We start from the raw sequence: 15778 nt of genomic DNA on the forward strand, positions 1-15778 counted from the left end.
TTAACTTTGAATGTGAGAAACCCAGGCCGGTCCATCTTGGTCAGTGGGCAGCTGATCAGCCAAAAGCTCATTATAAGTAAAGAAATTGTGCAAAAAAAATAAAACAATATTAGCAGGCCCATGGGCCGCTGGCCATGTCACCTTTTATTTTTTTCTCTCCCTTTATCAAATATTTTTGTGTGTCAATTTTGACCAGCCCATTAAACAAGTAGTGCAGCCCATCTGGCATTTGCCAGAATTGCTAGATGGCCAACTCTGCTCCTCACATAACACCAACATGAGCTACTCTGTTACGCATTTCCTTTCCGGTCAGGCCATTACAGGCACTCGTCACACATCTTCATATCACCATTCCCCTGTCCCAGTTTAATAAGACTTGAGTAGTTTATTAAGGCTTTAGTTGAAACATTGTTGGTGAACTTCGCAACCATTTAGTCGCATTTTGCGACCCTTTGACTTGGCTGTCAATAATAAGATGTAGTGTACAGCGCAGTCAGGAAGTATTCAGACCTTGACTTATTCCACATTCTTTTCCTTCACATTTGTTACATTATTCTAAAATGGATTCAATTGTCGTCCCCCCCCAATCAAATCTACACACAACACCCCATAATAACAAAAAATTACAAAAAAATAGGTTTAGAAATGTTTGCAAATGTATTAAAAATAAAACTGAAATATATTTCCATAAGTATTCAGACCCTTTACTCAGTACTTTGTTTATGCACCTTTGTCAGCAATTACAGCTTCAAGTCATCTTGGCAAACCTGTATTTGGGGAGTTTCTCCCATTATTTTCTGCAGATCTTCTCAAGCTCTGTCTGGTTGGATGGGGAGCGTTGCTGCACAGCTATTTTCAGGTCTCTTCAGAGATGTTCGATTGGGTTTAAGTCCGGGCTCTGGCTGGGTCACTTAAGGACATTCAAAGACTTTTCTAGAAGCTACTCCTGCGTCTTGTCTTGGCTGTGTGCTTAGGATCATTGTCCTGTTGGAAGGTGAACCTTTTGCCCCAGCCTGAGGTCCTGAGCACTCTGGAGCAGGTTTTCATCAAGGATCTCCCTGTACTTTGTTCCGTTCATCTTTCCCTCGATCCTGACTACTCTTCCAGGCTCTGCCGCTGAAAAACATCCCCACAGCATGATGCTGCCACCACCATGCTTCAGCATAGGGATGGTGCCAGGTTTCCTCCAGACGTGACGCTTGGCATTTAGGCCATAGTACTCAATCTTAGTTTCATCAGACCATAGAATCTTGTTTCTCATGGTCTGAGTGTCCTTTAGGTGCCGTTTACTAAGGAGTGGCTAGCGTCTGGCCACTCTACCGTAAAGGCCTGATTGGTGGAGTGCTGCAGAGATGGGGGAACCTTCCAGAAGGAAAACAATCTCCATAGAGGATCTCCGGAGCGCTTTCAGAGTGACCATTGGGTTCTTGGTCACCTCCTTGACAAAGGTCCTTCTCCTCAGTTTGGCTGGACGGCCAGCTCTAAGAAGTCTTGGTGGTTCAAAACTTTTTCCATTTAAGAATAATGGCCACTGTGTTCTTAGGGACCTTACATTTTTTTTATTAATTCATAAAAAACAATGAAATGTCAAATCACTTTATAAAACAGAAATCAACAGAAAGGCAGAGTAGGAGACTACCCAGTTCAGACAGGGAAACAGAGTGGACAAAGATGCACACAAACAGATACGTGAACGTGCCGTGGGCACGTGCATGCACACAGTCTTTTTCCATCCCCTATTCTCCCTGTCAGGTCTGTAGTGTTGACCTCTGTCTGTGAGCTGCTCTCTCCCCCAGGTCTGTGTTAAGTACCTGTTCTCAGTTCTCCTGGGCAGTAGGTACCACAGTGAATGAAGCCCTCTGCCAGCCACAGTAAACAACGGTGAATATGTACTACTCCTGCTCTGTGCCATGTTAAGGTTAACAAAGGAAGGAAATCCCTTTAAAACCTCTTAAGGATCCACCCTTTTGTTTTGTTGCTTTTTTTTCGCCTAAAATGACAAATCTAACTGCCTATAACTCAGGACCTAAAGCAAGGATATGCAAATTCTTGATACCATTTGAAAGGAAACACTTTGAAGTTTGTGGAAATGTGAGAGGAATGTAGGAGAATAACAGAGCTTGTAAAAGAAAATACAAATAACAAAATACGTTTTTCGTATTTTTTTGTACCATCATCTTTGAAATGCAAAAGAACAGCCTTAATGTATTATTCCAGCCCAGTCGCAATTTAGATTTAGGCCACTAGATGGAAGCAGTGTATGTGCAATGTTTTAGACTGATCCAATGAACCACTGCATTTCTGTTCAAAATGTATCAAGACTGCCCAAATGCGCCTATTTGGTTATTAATAACTTTACGTTCATAACTGTGCACTCTTCTCAAACAATAGCATGGTATTCTTTCACTGTAATAGCTACTGTAAATTGGACAGTGCAGTTAGATTAACAATAATTTAAGCTTTCTGACAATATCAGATATGTCTATGTCCTGGGAAATGTTCTTGTTACTTACAACATGCTAATCGCTTTAGCCTACGTTAGCTCAACCGTCCCGCGGGGGACCCACCGATCCTGTAGCGGTTTTAAATAGTTTATACTGTGGTGTCTGACCCACCGGTCTCTGTGTGCTGTATGTATGTGTGTACACCTATGTACATTTGTGCGTGTGTACCACGGTTTTCGTTAGGAAAATTAGGCGCCGGACAACGTGACCGGCAAGATTTTAATTTACCATACATTCGAGAAATTTACCGAACATCCATATGCATTGGGTGTGTGCGGCTTTAGGACGTCCACCCACGGTGCTCAGAATCACATTTAGATTATGGTCATTCATCAGAATAGAAAAAAGCCTCAAGTTGTAATAAAAAAGTAGAATGACCTTATACCAACGACAGGGTTTATTGAAAAGTTGTCTTCATCCCCGCTATAAATTAATTTTCATTTAAAGAAAAAAAAAAAACATCCTAGTAGAACAAGTTGCCGACAGTAATACTGGAACCGTAAAATCCTTGATTTCATGCATGTTAACATCAGCCTCCTCCCTAAGTTTATTTTACTCACTGCTTTAGCACACTCCGCCAACCCTGATGTCCTTGCCGTGTCTGAATCCTGGCTTAGGAAGAGACTTCCATCCAACTACAACATTTTCCGTCAAGATAGAACTGCGAAAGGGGGAGGAGTTGCAATCTACTGCAAAGAATGACAGAGTTTGCAGGCTTACTTTCCAGGTCTATGCCCAAACAGTTCAAGCTTCTAATTTTAAAAATGAATCTCTCCAGAAATAAGTCTCTCACTGTTGTTCGTTCTGTTAGGTGACCTAAACTGGGATATGCTTAACACCCCAGCCGTCCTACAATCTAAGCTATGTGCCCTCAATCTCACACAAATCCTAAAGGAACCCACCAGGTACAACCCTAAATCCGTAAACATGGGCTCCCTCATAGATATTATCCTGACCAACTTGCCCTCCAAATACACCTCTGCTGTTTTCAATCAGGATCTCAGCAATCACTGCCTCGTTGCCTGCATCCGCGGTCAAACGACCACCCCTCATCACTGTCAAACACTCTAAAACACTTCTGCGAGCAGGCCTTACTAATCGACCTGGCCCGGGTATCCTGGAAGGATATTGACCTCATCCCGTCAGTAGAGGATGCCTGGTTGTTCTTTAAAAAGTAATTTCCTCACCATCTTAAATAAGCATGCCCCTTTCCAAAAATGTAGTACTAAGAACATATAGCCCTTGGTTCACTCCAGACCTGACTGCCCTCAACCAGCACAAAAACATCCTGTGGTGTACTGCACTAGCATCGAAAAGTCCCCGCGATATGCAACCTTTCAGGGAAGTCAGGAACCAATACTCAGTCAGTTAGGAAAGCAAAGGCTAGCTTTTTCAAACAGAAATTTGCATTTTGTACCTCTAACTCCAAAAAGTTTTGGGACAATGTAAAGTCCATGGAGAATAAGAGCACCTCCTCCCAGCTGCCCACTGCACGGAGGCTAGGAAACACTGTCACCACTGATAAATCCACGATAAATACACGAATTTCAATAAGCATCTCTCACGGCTGGCCATGCTTTCCTCCTGGCTACCCCAACCAAAAGCTCCGCACCCCCTGCAGCTACTTGCTCAAGCCTCCCCAGCTTCTCCTTCACCCAAATCCAGATAGCAGATATTCTGAAAGAGCTGCAAAACCTCGACCCGTACAAATCAGCTGGGCTAGACAATCTGGACCCGCTTTAAAATTATCCACCACCATTGTTGCAACCCCTATTACTAGTCTGTTCAACCTCTTATCGTCTGAGATTCCTAAAGATTGGAAAGCTGCCGTGGTCATCCACCTCTTCAAAGGGGGTGACACTCTAGACCCAAACTGTTACAGACCTATATCCATCCTGCCCTGCCTTTCTAAACTCTTCGAAAGCCAAGTTAACAAACAGATCACTGACCATTTCGAATCCCACTGTACCTTCTCCGCTGTGCAATCCAGTTTCCGAGCTGGTCACGGGTGCACCTCAGCCACGCTCAAGGTACTAAACGATATCACAACCGCCATCGATAAAAGACAGTACTGCGCAGCAGTGTTCATCGACCTGGCCAAGGCTTTCGACTGTCAATCACCGTATTCTTATCGGCAGACTGAACAGCCTTGGTTTCTGATAGAAGAATTTTAATGTTTAAAGGTAATGACTAAAGCATTCCACCCAAAACTGTATAACTGTGAAATGTGTTAGAATCAAAAGAAGATAATCTGAGGATGTGTGTAACTCTGTTAGAATTCTAGAACTAGGGCATTATATTCTTATGTAGATATGCAAGCAGGGTGCAGTTGTAAAACAGATAACAGAAAACCATTAGAGGTTTTCAAACCATTAGAGGTTTTCAAACCATTAGAGGTTTTCAAACCATTAGAGGTTTTCAAACCAAGGGGCCCCAACGGGGGAGGAGAAATGAAAGACTTGAAGAATGTGACAAGATTGATAGTTCTTTCTCTATTCTGTGGTCAGTGGAAAAATACTGTTTGTTTGAACAGGGAGTAGCCAAAGATAAGGATTTGTGTGTGTATAAAAGACTGGCTCTGCTTTTGAGGGACAGAGCGCTCTCTGAATAAAGTGCTGATCCTTTGTATGCTGGACTTTGTCTGTTTATTAACACTTAGAGCTTTACAACCTCTAAGATACAGATGGAGTATAAAATAGTTCAGTTATAACATTGAGATAGCAAAATTCTCGTGACAGTTTCTCAAATGACTGCTTCGCCTGGTTCACCAACTACTTCTCAGATAGAGTTCAGTTTTTCAAATTGGAGGGCCTGTTGTCCGGACCTCTGGCAGTCTATGGGGGTAACAGGGTTCAATTCTCGGGCCGACTCTTTTCTCTTTATATATCAACGATGTCGCTCTTGCTGCAGATGATTCCTTGATCAAACTCTACGCAGACGACCCCATTCTGTAAACATCTGGCCTTTCTTTGGACACTTAACAAACCTCCAAACGAGCTTCAATGCCATACAACCCTCCTTCCATGGCCTCCAACTGCTCTTAAAACGAATTGCATGCTCTTCAACCGATCGCTGCCCGCACCCGCCCAGCATCACTACTCTGGATGGTTCGGGGCTTAAAATATGTGGACAACTACAAATACCTAGGTGTCTAGCTAGACTGTAAACTCTCCTTCCAGACTCACATTAAGCATCTCCAATCCAAAGTTAAATCTAGAATCGGCTTCCTATTTCGCAACAAAGCATCCTTCACTCACGCTGCCCAACATACCCTCGTAAAACTGACTAGCCTACCGATCCTCGACTTCGGCGATGTCATTTACAAAATAGCCTCCAACACTCTACTCAGAAAACTGAATGTAGTCTATCACAGTACCATCAGTTTTGTCACCAAAGCCCCATATACCACCCACCACTGCGACCTGTATGCTCTCATTGGCTGGCCCTCGCTGCAGATTCGCCTCCAGACCCACTGGCTCCAGGTCATCTATAAGGCTTTGCTAGGTAAAGCTCCGCCTTAGCTCACTGGTCACCATAACAACACCCACCCTCCATACCTGCGCTCCAGCAGGTATCTCTCACTGGTCATCCCCAAAGCCAACACCGCCAAAGCCAACACCTTTGCTAAATTGTAACTACTTCGCTACTATGGCCTACTTATTGCCTTACCTCCTTACTCCATTTGCACACACTGTATATAGATGTTTCTATTGTGTTATTGACTGTACTTTTGTTTATCCCACGTGTAACTGTTGTTTTTTGTCGCACCGCTTTGCTTTATCTTGGCCAGGTCGCAGTTGTAAATGAGAACTTGTTCTCAACTGGCCTAACTGTTTAAAAGGTGAAATTAAAAAAATACATACCGGATTTTGTTATATAAATGTATCATTTTTGAATGACCTGGCCTATATGTTATTTGTACAAACAGATTAATTAATAAATGACAAAACACAGCAGTTTCAAAATACAATTTGGGCCTCTCTAATTTAATTTAGCCCAATGCACTCCAGGCGGCCAAAAATTGAAGAAGTTCTAAAACTGATGTTAGACAATCAAATTCGATATGTAAATAAACATTTGTTAAGGCTGGTTCATTGAGAGAAAGCTTATTTTACAATGCTCCTGTGAAACGAGGCCAGCGCCATGCATTTACAAAAGGAAACATGCTAATTCATGTTATGTTTATTGTAATTTGAACTATCGTGGGGTCATGACTGGTGTCATGTGTGATATAGGTGGCTTATTGATAACAACTCTGTTTCATACTATAGGCAGCCTAATGATTGCAACTCTCCGATGTGACTAGTTGGCAACAATGTTTAGTTTCCAAGTGCGACTGAATAAGCTCAACTGAAATGCACCAATTGCGCATGATACACATTATTACTCTAGTCTATCAATCCATTCCAAAACTTGATACTATACATGAGGGGCAGCATATGTTGATCTGGCCTAGGGTGGCAGCAGAACTGCTAGGACTGGGCCTGATGAACACAATAATGTGCTTCTAATTTTCTCGCGTTTGCAGCGGACCTTTGCCTGATCAAAGTGAACCACTGCAGTTGGGAAGTAAAAACTGTCAACTCCTTGGTACAGCTTTACAGCCATCAGCCTCGTTACTTTGTCCTCAAGGCACGATCGTGAGGCAGTCTTGGTTGGTTTTGGAAAAATAATTCCCTCTCGGCGGGCACACTGGACACAGGGATAATCAACACAATTTATGCCATTTTTGCCCAGTCAGGGTACACTTAGGCACTATAGCTATGAGGACCTCACATCTTTTGCGTGAGTAAAAATAGAACACACCCAACACTAATTTCCAAGCAGCTTGAGGATTTATTAGCCTATGAAGTATATTTGACTTTGAAGTTGGAGGATATCGACTGGTATTTCCATGAATGAATAAAAAACATTATTTTTGCAATGGATTTTTTATATTTTTCTCCAGACAACTTAACTTCTTAAAGTACAGGGGGCAGTATTTTCACGGCCGGATGAAAAACGTACCCAAATTAAACCGGTTACTACTCTGGCTCAGAAACTAGAATATGCATATTAGTAGTAGATTTGGATAGAAAACACTCTGAAGTTTCTAAAACTGTTTGAATGGTGTCTGAGTATAACAGAACTCATATGGCAGGCAAAAACCTGCCATAAAGAGTTGGGGAAATGGCCGCTTAAAGCACCAGCAAAACAGCAACGAAGGGAAGTAGGCAAGTTGTTCTTAGGGCTATATACTAGCCTATACCAGGACTTGTATACATTTCATGACAATTAAAGAAGCACATTTAAATTCACCCCAAATCCTCATTTCAAATAAATGGGCACATGAATTTAAAAATCTCCCGAAAGTTTCAATATTGCCACGGATTAAGTTGTTATTCCCTGCCTCTCACAATGGGAAGAGACATTCTCTAGGTTTTTGGGGAGTAACGTATTAGGGTAGGTGGGAGCTAGGGCCTTTTGGGGAAGATGGCGGAAAAAAATGGAATGTGCAGAGGGATCTGAGAAATTCCTGTCCAATGGCTGTCTGACAAATCTTTCTGGAATGACATGGCCAAACACACACACACACTGACAGACAGATTCAGCTGTAGTACGTTTCCACCAAGTGTTGATGCTATGTACGTAATAAGGAAGTTCACATCATCCCATTTTACCTAGAGGTCCTCCGTTCCATGTCAAAACATGGACGGAACTGTTGTAGCTAAAAACACAGCACAAGAACTGTAAAGCTTTCTCCATGACTTCCAGCAACTAAATAGAACCAGGTTTGCACACACTACACAGAAATATATTGAATTTAACAGAAAAAAAAGCCTAAAGTGGCACCATAAAGATGTTAAGGGTTTTGTTTGTATAGTTCTCATTCCCTTTTGACCACTAGGAGATTTGCCATTAAATACAGGGAACGTTCTGAGAGACGCTGCATCTACAGGGAACGTTCTGAGAGACGCTGCATCGACAGGGTACGTTCTACCCAAATACTGACCTCCATGGCCGATCGGAGGAGGATAAGTAAGCAATGATAAGAACAGACCGAGAGGCACACACTGCTGGCACAATAAGTCCCCAGCTTAGCCACTGTGTAACCTAAAGTGAGAGCGAGCGTGCCTTTGTCCATGTACCTGCAGGTAAGTGTGCCCCACATGCTGTGCCACGTGAGTCCATGCTACCTTCCTACCGCTCACCATCCCCAACAAAGTAGAACACCCTCGTACCCCATAGACTACACACAACATAGGATCCTCCACCCCCCCGGACTACAGAACTCTGCCCTCAGTCTGGGATTATGGTCTTAATAATGCTAGGTCAGGATGTGCGGGCAAAGCTGTAAACAAAGACACTTCTTTAGACTGCTATGGCAGGTTTGGTTGACCATGGAGTCTCAATGCTATTCTGGTTGGATAAAAGCAGGTTATTTAAGCAATAAGACCTGAGGGAGTGTGGTACATGGCCAATATACCATGGCTAAGGACTGTTCTTAACCTGTCTGGGATAGGGGGCAGTATTTTCACGGCCAGATAAAAAACGTACCCGATTTAAACTGGTTACTACTCTTGCCCAGAAACGGGAATATGCATAGTATTAGTCAATTTGGATAGAAAACACTCTGAAGTTTCTAAAACTGTTTGAATGGTGTCTGAGTATAACAGAACTCAAATGGCAGGCAAAAACCTGAGAAGATTCCAAGCAGGAAGTGGCCTGTCTGACAATTTGTAGTCCTTCTGTTGCATCTCTATCGAAATTACAGTATCTGTGCTGTTACGTGACACTTTCTAAGGCTTCCATTGGCTCTCTAAAGCCTTCAGAAACCGGATTGACGCGTCTCCTGTCTCTGGACAGATAACAGCAGCAGAGTTTGTCAGTGGACTGCCTGGTGACAGAGACCGGAGATGCGCGTTCACGAGACCTCGCAATTTTTTTCTTTCCCTCTTTGAATGAATACAACGTTGTCCGGTTGGAATATTAATCGCTATTTTACGAGAAAAATAGCATAAAAATTGATTTTAAACAGCGCTTGACATGCTTCTAAGTACGGTAAAGGAACATTTTGAATTTCTTTGTCACGAAATGCGCTCGCGCGTTACCCTTTGGGTAGTGACGTGAACGCACGAACAAAACGGAGGTATTTGGATATAACTATGGATTATTTGGAACCAAAACAACATTTGTTGTTGAAGTAGAAGTCCTGGGAGTGCATTCTGATGAAGAACAGCAAAGTCAATCCAATTTTTCTAATAGTAATTCTGAGTTTAGTGAGCCCCAAAGTTGGCGGGTGTCCGAATAGCTAGCCTGTGATGGCCGAGCTATGTACTCAGAATATTGCAAAATGTGCTTTCGCCGAAAAGCTATTTTAAAATCTGACATAGCGATTGTATAAAGGAGTTCTGTATCTATAATCCTTAAAATAATTGTTATGTATTTTGTCAACGTTTATGATGAGTAATTTAGTACATTCACCGGAAGTTTTCGGTGTGTATGCTAGCTCTGAACATCACATGCTAATGTAAAAAGCTGGTTTTTGATATAAATATGAACTTGATTGTTATACAATACAATACATGCATGTTTTGTTCAATGTCCTAGGAGTGTCATCTGATGAAGATCAAAGGTTAGTGCTGCATTTAGCTGTGGTTTGGGTTTTTGTGACATATATGCTTGCTTTGAAAATGGCTGTGTGATTATTTTTGGCTGGGTACTCTGACATAATCTAATGTTTTGCTTTCGCTGTAAAGCCTTTTTGAAATCGGACAATGTGGTTGGATTAACGAGAGTCTTATCTTTCAAATGGTGTAAAATAGTCATATGTTTGAGAAATTGAAGTCATGGCATTTTTGGGGTATTTGTATTTCGCGCCACGCGATTCCACTGGCTGTTGAATAGAGTGGGACGCTAACGTCCCACCTAGCCCATAGAGGTTAAGCACGACAACGCGGAGTGCCTGGATACAGCCCTTAGCCGTGGTATATTGGCTATCCCCCAAGGTGCCTGATTGCTATTATAAACTGGTTACCAAAGTAATTAGAACAGTAAAAATATATGTTGTTTTGCCAAATCAGCATTCAGGCCACGAACCACACAGTTTATAATTGGTCCTATGAGACAGATGAAAGACTAATTTGTAACCCCGTCGCACTCCAAGACTCATCCTAACCCATTAAGTTGAAATAGGTCTAGATTTCCTCAGTTTAGGCTGAAGGTGTCACTAACTTCAGGTTATGATACACAAATACCATGTAGATGTTTGGGGTTTCAAATAATTTGGTAACTCATTCAGAATTACGGTAATTACACATACTACGCATGTCAATGTTGACCTAAGGACAGAACTAAAATAAGTACTGTGTTTATATTTAGGCCACCATGGTAGTTACTGGGTAACTAAAGGCCAGCATCACTTCCTGTAAAGTGTTGGCTTGCCTTGGATATAAGAAAGTACTTAGAATGGTGATAGAGAGAGGAAGAGAGGGCGCAGCTGGAAAGCAATCAAGATATGTTACAAAAATGATTAAGTTCAATTTAACATTAATTTACGTTTATCCAATAACTCCATAAATACACAAAACTCACTTTCCGGATTCCTTGTAGGCAGTCGAGAATCGTCAGGTTGTATGTGCAATTTCCAAACGAGGCATCCCTGAAAAAACAAAGAGATGAAGGCATGAGTGAACGATTCATTGAAAAATGAGTGATAAGAGTGTCACAATGAACACATCAGAGATTGGAAAAACTGGAGCCCACACATGGGTACTGTATAGGTAGAGCTATGGATGGATAAGAGGGTATACAAGGTGCTCTTTGCTATATATTCTCCATGTTTTCCTAAGTACTTCAGAGAGATTGGCAGAGGACAGCCAATGTAGCATCCTCATGTCAACCCTCCAGAGACACACCCATATCAGATTCAAAATACAGCAAACATCCACATTGCACACAGACACAAATAAGCAACCTTCTATCCAAACCTATAAAATCATGATATCATCTTCGTGGGACATGGGTACCAAGACAAATGCTCCAATTGAACCAGGCATTGCGCCAGGAAAACTTCGATGTCACCATACACTTCTCAGATGACATCCTAGATCTAGAACCCCTGATATACAGGCTGTGGGTGACACAGTCACCTTGGAGACAATTACCATTTGGAGTGTCTCATATTATGTGATAGATGGACACTAAATAATAGGCCAGTGACAAAGGAGAATTAAAAAAAAAATACATTGTTTTCAAAACAGAGCTTGAAACAGGACTCTGTATATTCATGGTGCAAAGCGTAAGACGTTCTTATAGTGATGTAGCGTGCAGAGTTGGCCCTGAGAGAGGACACCAGACAATGTGGGAGAGATCTTTCTACAGATATTTCACAAAATCCAAGCATTTGCATTGCAGCCCTATTTGGCATAGCCAATAACATGGGTTTTTGAGACAGAAACTATTTACGCATACACAAAATTAATGTACATTATGCGCGAGTTTACTTGATTCCTCATTTCATATGCATATTGTAGATGTCAGAAATAATCTGGGTCAAATTCAGCTGTTGTGTTCCCTTTCCACTCTCTAGGTTGGAGTGAAGCTGCAGGCTGTGAGTGTTCTGCTACTGACAAGAGCATCAACGTGAATGGGAGAAGTTCAACCAAGAACCTTCAAGAGGCCACCTACACAAAGCAATGCGTCGGAAGCATGAGGAGCTCAGTTACCGTGACACCACACACAGACATTCACACACAGAAAAAACATTTGTGCATGTGTGTGATTATATGCCACAATGTGTTGAGTCTCTGTACCGTAATGTGCATCTATGTGCATGTGTGGGTCCGTCCGTTTCCCTGTCATGGCAGTGTAACAATCCCATCTCAAACTCCAGTCTGCACACAGCTAAAATAAGTCAACCACTAATTAGTAGGGCTGTGATGATACCAGTAGCGTAATAATTTTTCCATGTCAAAAATTAACACAATGCAGGTCAAACTCCTTGGTCCTTTAAAAACCTGCAGTATGTAAAATATTGCATTCTATAGCTTGGAAAATAAATACATGTGAATCTGGATGACAACATAATGATAATTGTTTCCAACATTTGGGCCGTTTCCCTAAACAATTCAAATCCGCTTCCTATTTTATTTCTTTGCCACGATACGAGTGAATATCGCAATACAGATATCGTCCCTGCCCTACTAATTATGGGAGCTGAGGATCAGGGTACCGTCTGTCCGTCCATCACCCCCTCAACGACCCTCTCCCTCCATCACCCCCACAACGACCCTCTCCCTCCATCACCCCCTCTACGAACCTGTCCCTCCATCACCCCCTCTACGAACCTGTCCCTCCATCACCCCCTCTACGACCCTCTCCCTCCATCACCCCCTTGCGAACATTCTAACCACACCGACTGACCCTCTGAAGGGAACCACTGGGGAGAGACGGAGGAAAAGTCAAGGTCAAAGGCCCAGTTAGAAATAGACTTTCTAAAAGTAGCTCAGAGATATCCATCAAACCCAGTTCAAAAGGATACTAAAAAAAGTGCTGGCTTCGCCGAGTGGAGGGAGGGTTGGTCCAGCCTCTTTGCACAACTATGTAAAACGAGGCCTATATGTTATAGCTTAGTTGGGAATGCTCACACAGCTCTTAAAGCAATTAAAATTGCTGTTTGACTTTAGTCGTTTGTGTTCGTAATTCCTCAAGCTACCACTGGGAGAAATTAAATGAACATTAGTTTAAAGTGCTGGACCAGAGAGCCTAATAATGGAATGATGAGAACACCATCCCCCTTATTCGCCATTCTCCCCTTATTCATTCTTCACCAATTTCAACATATTATGCAAGTGCCATCCCATTTGCTAGAGGCCCATTACAACGTGTCAAGTAATCTGTCAAAAGCTCCATTCTCCCTCCAAACAAGCAGGCAGGTTGAGACAAGCCCGCAGGGCCAATATCTGTCACTATCATAACTCAAGCCAACAATACCCAAATCAATCCTAGAGCCTGGCTGCCAACCCGTGTCACTGGGCAATGAATCACAGTCCTTGTGTACAAGAGTAAAGAAAGCAGTCATACAAGTCAATGTAGTGGCAGAGAGTGTGTAAAACATCTCTACATGCCTTCACTTTATTTACCATATGACGTAACCGCGCTCTGTCCCTTTCCCGCAACACATTAAATGTTCCCCTCCACCCCAATTCCTGACCTCTATGTGGAGCTGGGTTGGAATGCCGATGGGACGGTGGTTATGAGGGTGTGACTCACTCCACAGTGAGTCAAATCCTGGTATTTGTTATCTGATCAAGGAAAAAGGTCAAACTAACACGGAGGTGAACAATTGCAAAAACAATCCTAACCCAAGATGATAGCTTGGATAACAGTAGCCCCATCCTCATAATTCCAAATTAAAGATCCTAATCTAATCCAGTTATCTATTCTAAACAGTCCACTCCATCCAGATGCATGAAAACTGGTTGTTTGTGTTATATGACAAGACAAACAAACCAGGCTAACATCAGGATTAAAGAACGTGTGCACGTAACAGCGGTGTGAGTGATAAATCTTTTTTATTCCATTTGTCACTTTCACTCCTCTGAAATGCAGTCCAATCCTATTAAAAAGAGTGAGTCCGCTGATCCACAATAGGCATAGATATCTTATGCTATGGGAAAGCAGATTAGTCCATGTTATGCTAGGGAGAGAGCGGTTGGAGTAAAAAAAAATAACAAATGTGTGTTCTGTTTCAGAGTAGGGCAGATCTAATAACTGAAGAAGAAAAAATGTTCTGGCTAAACTTGTAGGATATAGAAAATGTTTTGTCATTGCCTCAAACCTACCTGGGAAAACCACAGACCTTACTATATGAAGTATAACTACTATCCGAGAGGGCATCGAAGCAACTGCTTTTTCAGGTCTAATACCTGACCTGGTTGAACGACACAAGACACTTCGGAAGTTATTTGAGCCTCACAGGTAATACGTCATTACGTACACATACAGTAGCAGTCAAAAGTTTGGACACGCCTACTCATTCAAGGCTTTTTATTTTTTTTACTATTTTCTACATTGTAGAATAATAGTGAAGACATCAATACTATGAAATAACACTTGGAATCATGTGGCAATAAATTTTTTTAATTTAACTAGGAAAGTCAATCAAGAACAAATTCTTACTTACAATGACGGTCTACCCCGGCAAAACCCAGATGACGTTGGGCCAATTGTGTGCCGCCCTATGAGACTACCAAGCACGGCTGGATGTGATACAGTCTGGATTCGAACCAGGGACTGTAGTGCCACCTCTTGCATTGAGATGCAGTGCCTAAGACCGCTGCGCCACTCGAGCGCCCAGTTCCATATATTTTTTATTTGTTTAACACTTTTTGGGGTTACTACATAATCCCATTAAATAATATGTTAATTCATATTTGATGTCTTCAGTATTATTCTACAATGTAGAAAATAGTAAAAATAAAGAAAAACCCTGGAATGAGTAGGTGTCCAAACTTTTGAATGGTACTGTGTACACACAGGCCCAATCTACTGTAAGATGCACACATCCTGTTAATAAGAGGATGATGACAGGTGGCGCTGTGACCCAGGTCTTTGCCGTCAGGTGGCGCTGTGACCCAGGTCTTTGCCGTCAGGTGGCGCTGTGACCCAGGTCTTTACCGTCAGGTGGCGCTGTGACCCAGGTCTTTGCCGTCAGGTGGCGCTGTGACCCAGGTCTTTGCCGTCAGGTGGCGCTGTGACCCAGGTCTTTGCCGTCAGGTGGCGCTGTGACCCAGGTCTTTGCCGTCAGGTGGCGCTGTGACCCAGGTCTTTGTCGTCAGGTGGCGCTGTGACCCAGGTCTTTGTCGTCAGGTGGCGCTGTGACCCAGGTCTTTGTCGTCAGGTGGCGCTGTGACCCAGGTCTTTGTCGTCAGGTGGCGCTGTGACCCAGGTCTTTGTCGTCAGGTGGCGCTGTGACCCAGGTCTTTGTCGTCAGGTGGCGCTGTGACCCAGGTCTTTGTCGTCAGGTGGCGCTGTGACCCAGGTCTTTGTCGTCAGGTGGCGCTGTGACCCAGGTCTTTGTCGTCAGGTGGCGCTGTGACCCAGGTCTTTGTCGTCAGGTGGCGCTGTGACCCAGGTCTTTGTCGTCAGGTGGAGCTGTGACCCAGGTCTTTGTCGTCAGGTGGAGCTGTGACCCAGGTCTTTGTCGTCAGGTGGCGCTGTGACCCAGGTCTTTGTCGTCAGGTGGAGCTGTGACCCAGGTCTTTGTCGTCAGGTGGAGCTGTGACCCAGGT

General features: G+C 43.0%; 1 protein-coding gene across 8 annotated transcripts in view; it reads right to left on the reverse strand.

The window, feature by feature from the left end:
* The window catches only part of LOC115151628 (dual specificity protein phosphatase CDC14AB), a 66886-nt gene that overhangs the window by 32338 nt on the left and 18770 nt on the right, over window positions 1-15778 (reverse strand). For 6 of the 8 annotated variants that reach the window (XM_029695717.1, XM_029695719.1, XM_029695716.1 and 3 more), the window contains exon 6: window positions 11079-11145. In XM_029695717.1, coding sequence (XP_029551577.1) covers window positions 11079-11145 — 67 coding nt within the window. Of the gene's footprint in view, window positions 1-11078; window positions 11146-12298; window positions 12802-13627; window positions 14560-15778 lie in introns of those variants that run through there. The other 2 variants (XM_029695724.1, XM_029695720.1) reach the window with 2 other exon arrangements.

This window comes from Salmo trutta, chromosome 17 (genome assembly GCF_901001165.1).
Source record: "Salmo trutta chromosome 17, fSalTru1.1, whole genome shotgun sequence".
In the NCBI taxonomy this organism is placed as follows: Eukaryota; Metazoa; Chordata; class Actinopteri; order Salmoniformes; family Salmonidae; genus Salmo; species Salmo trutta.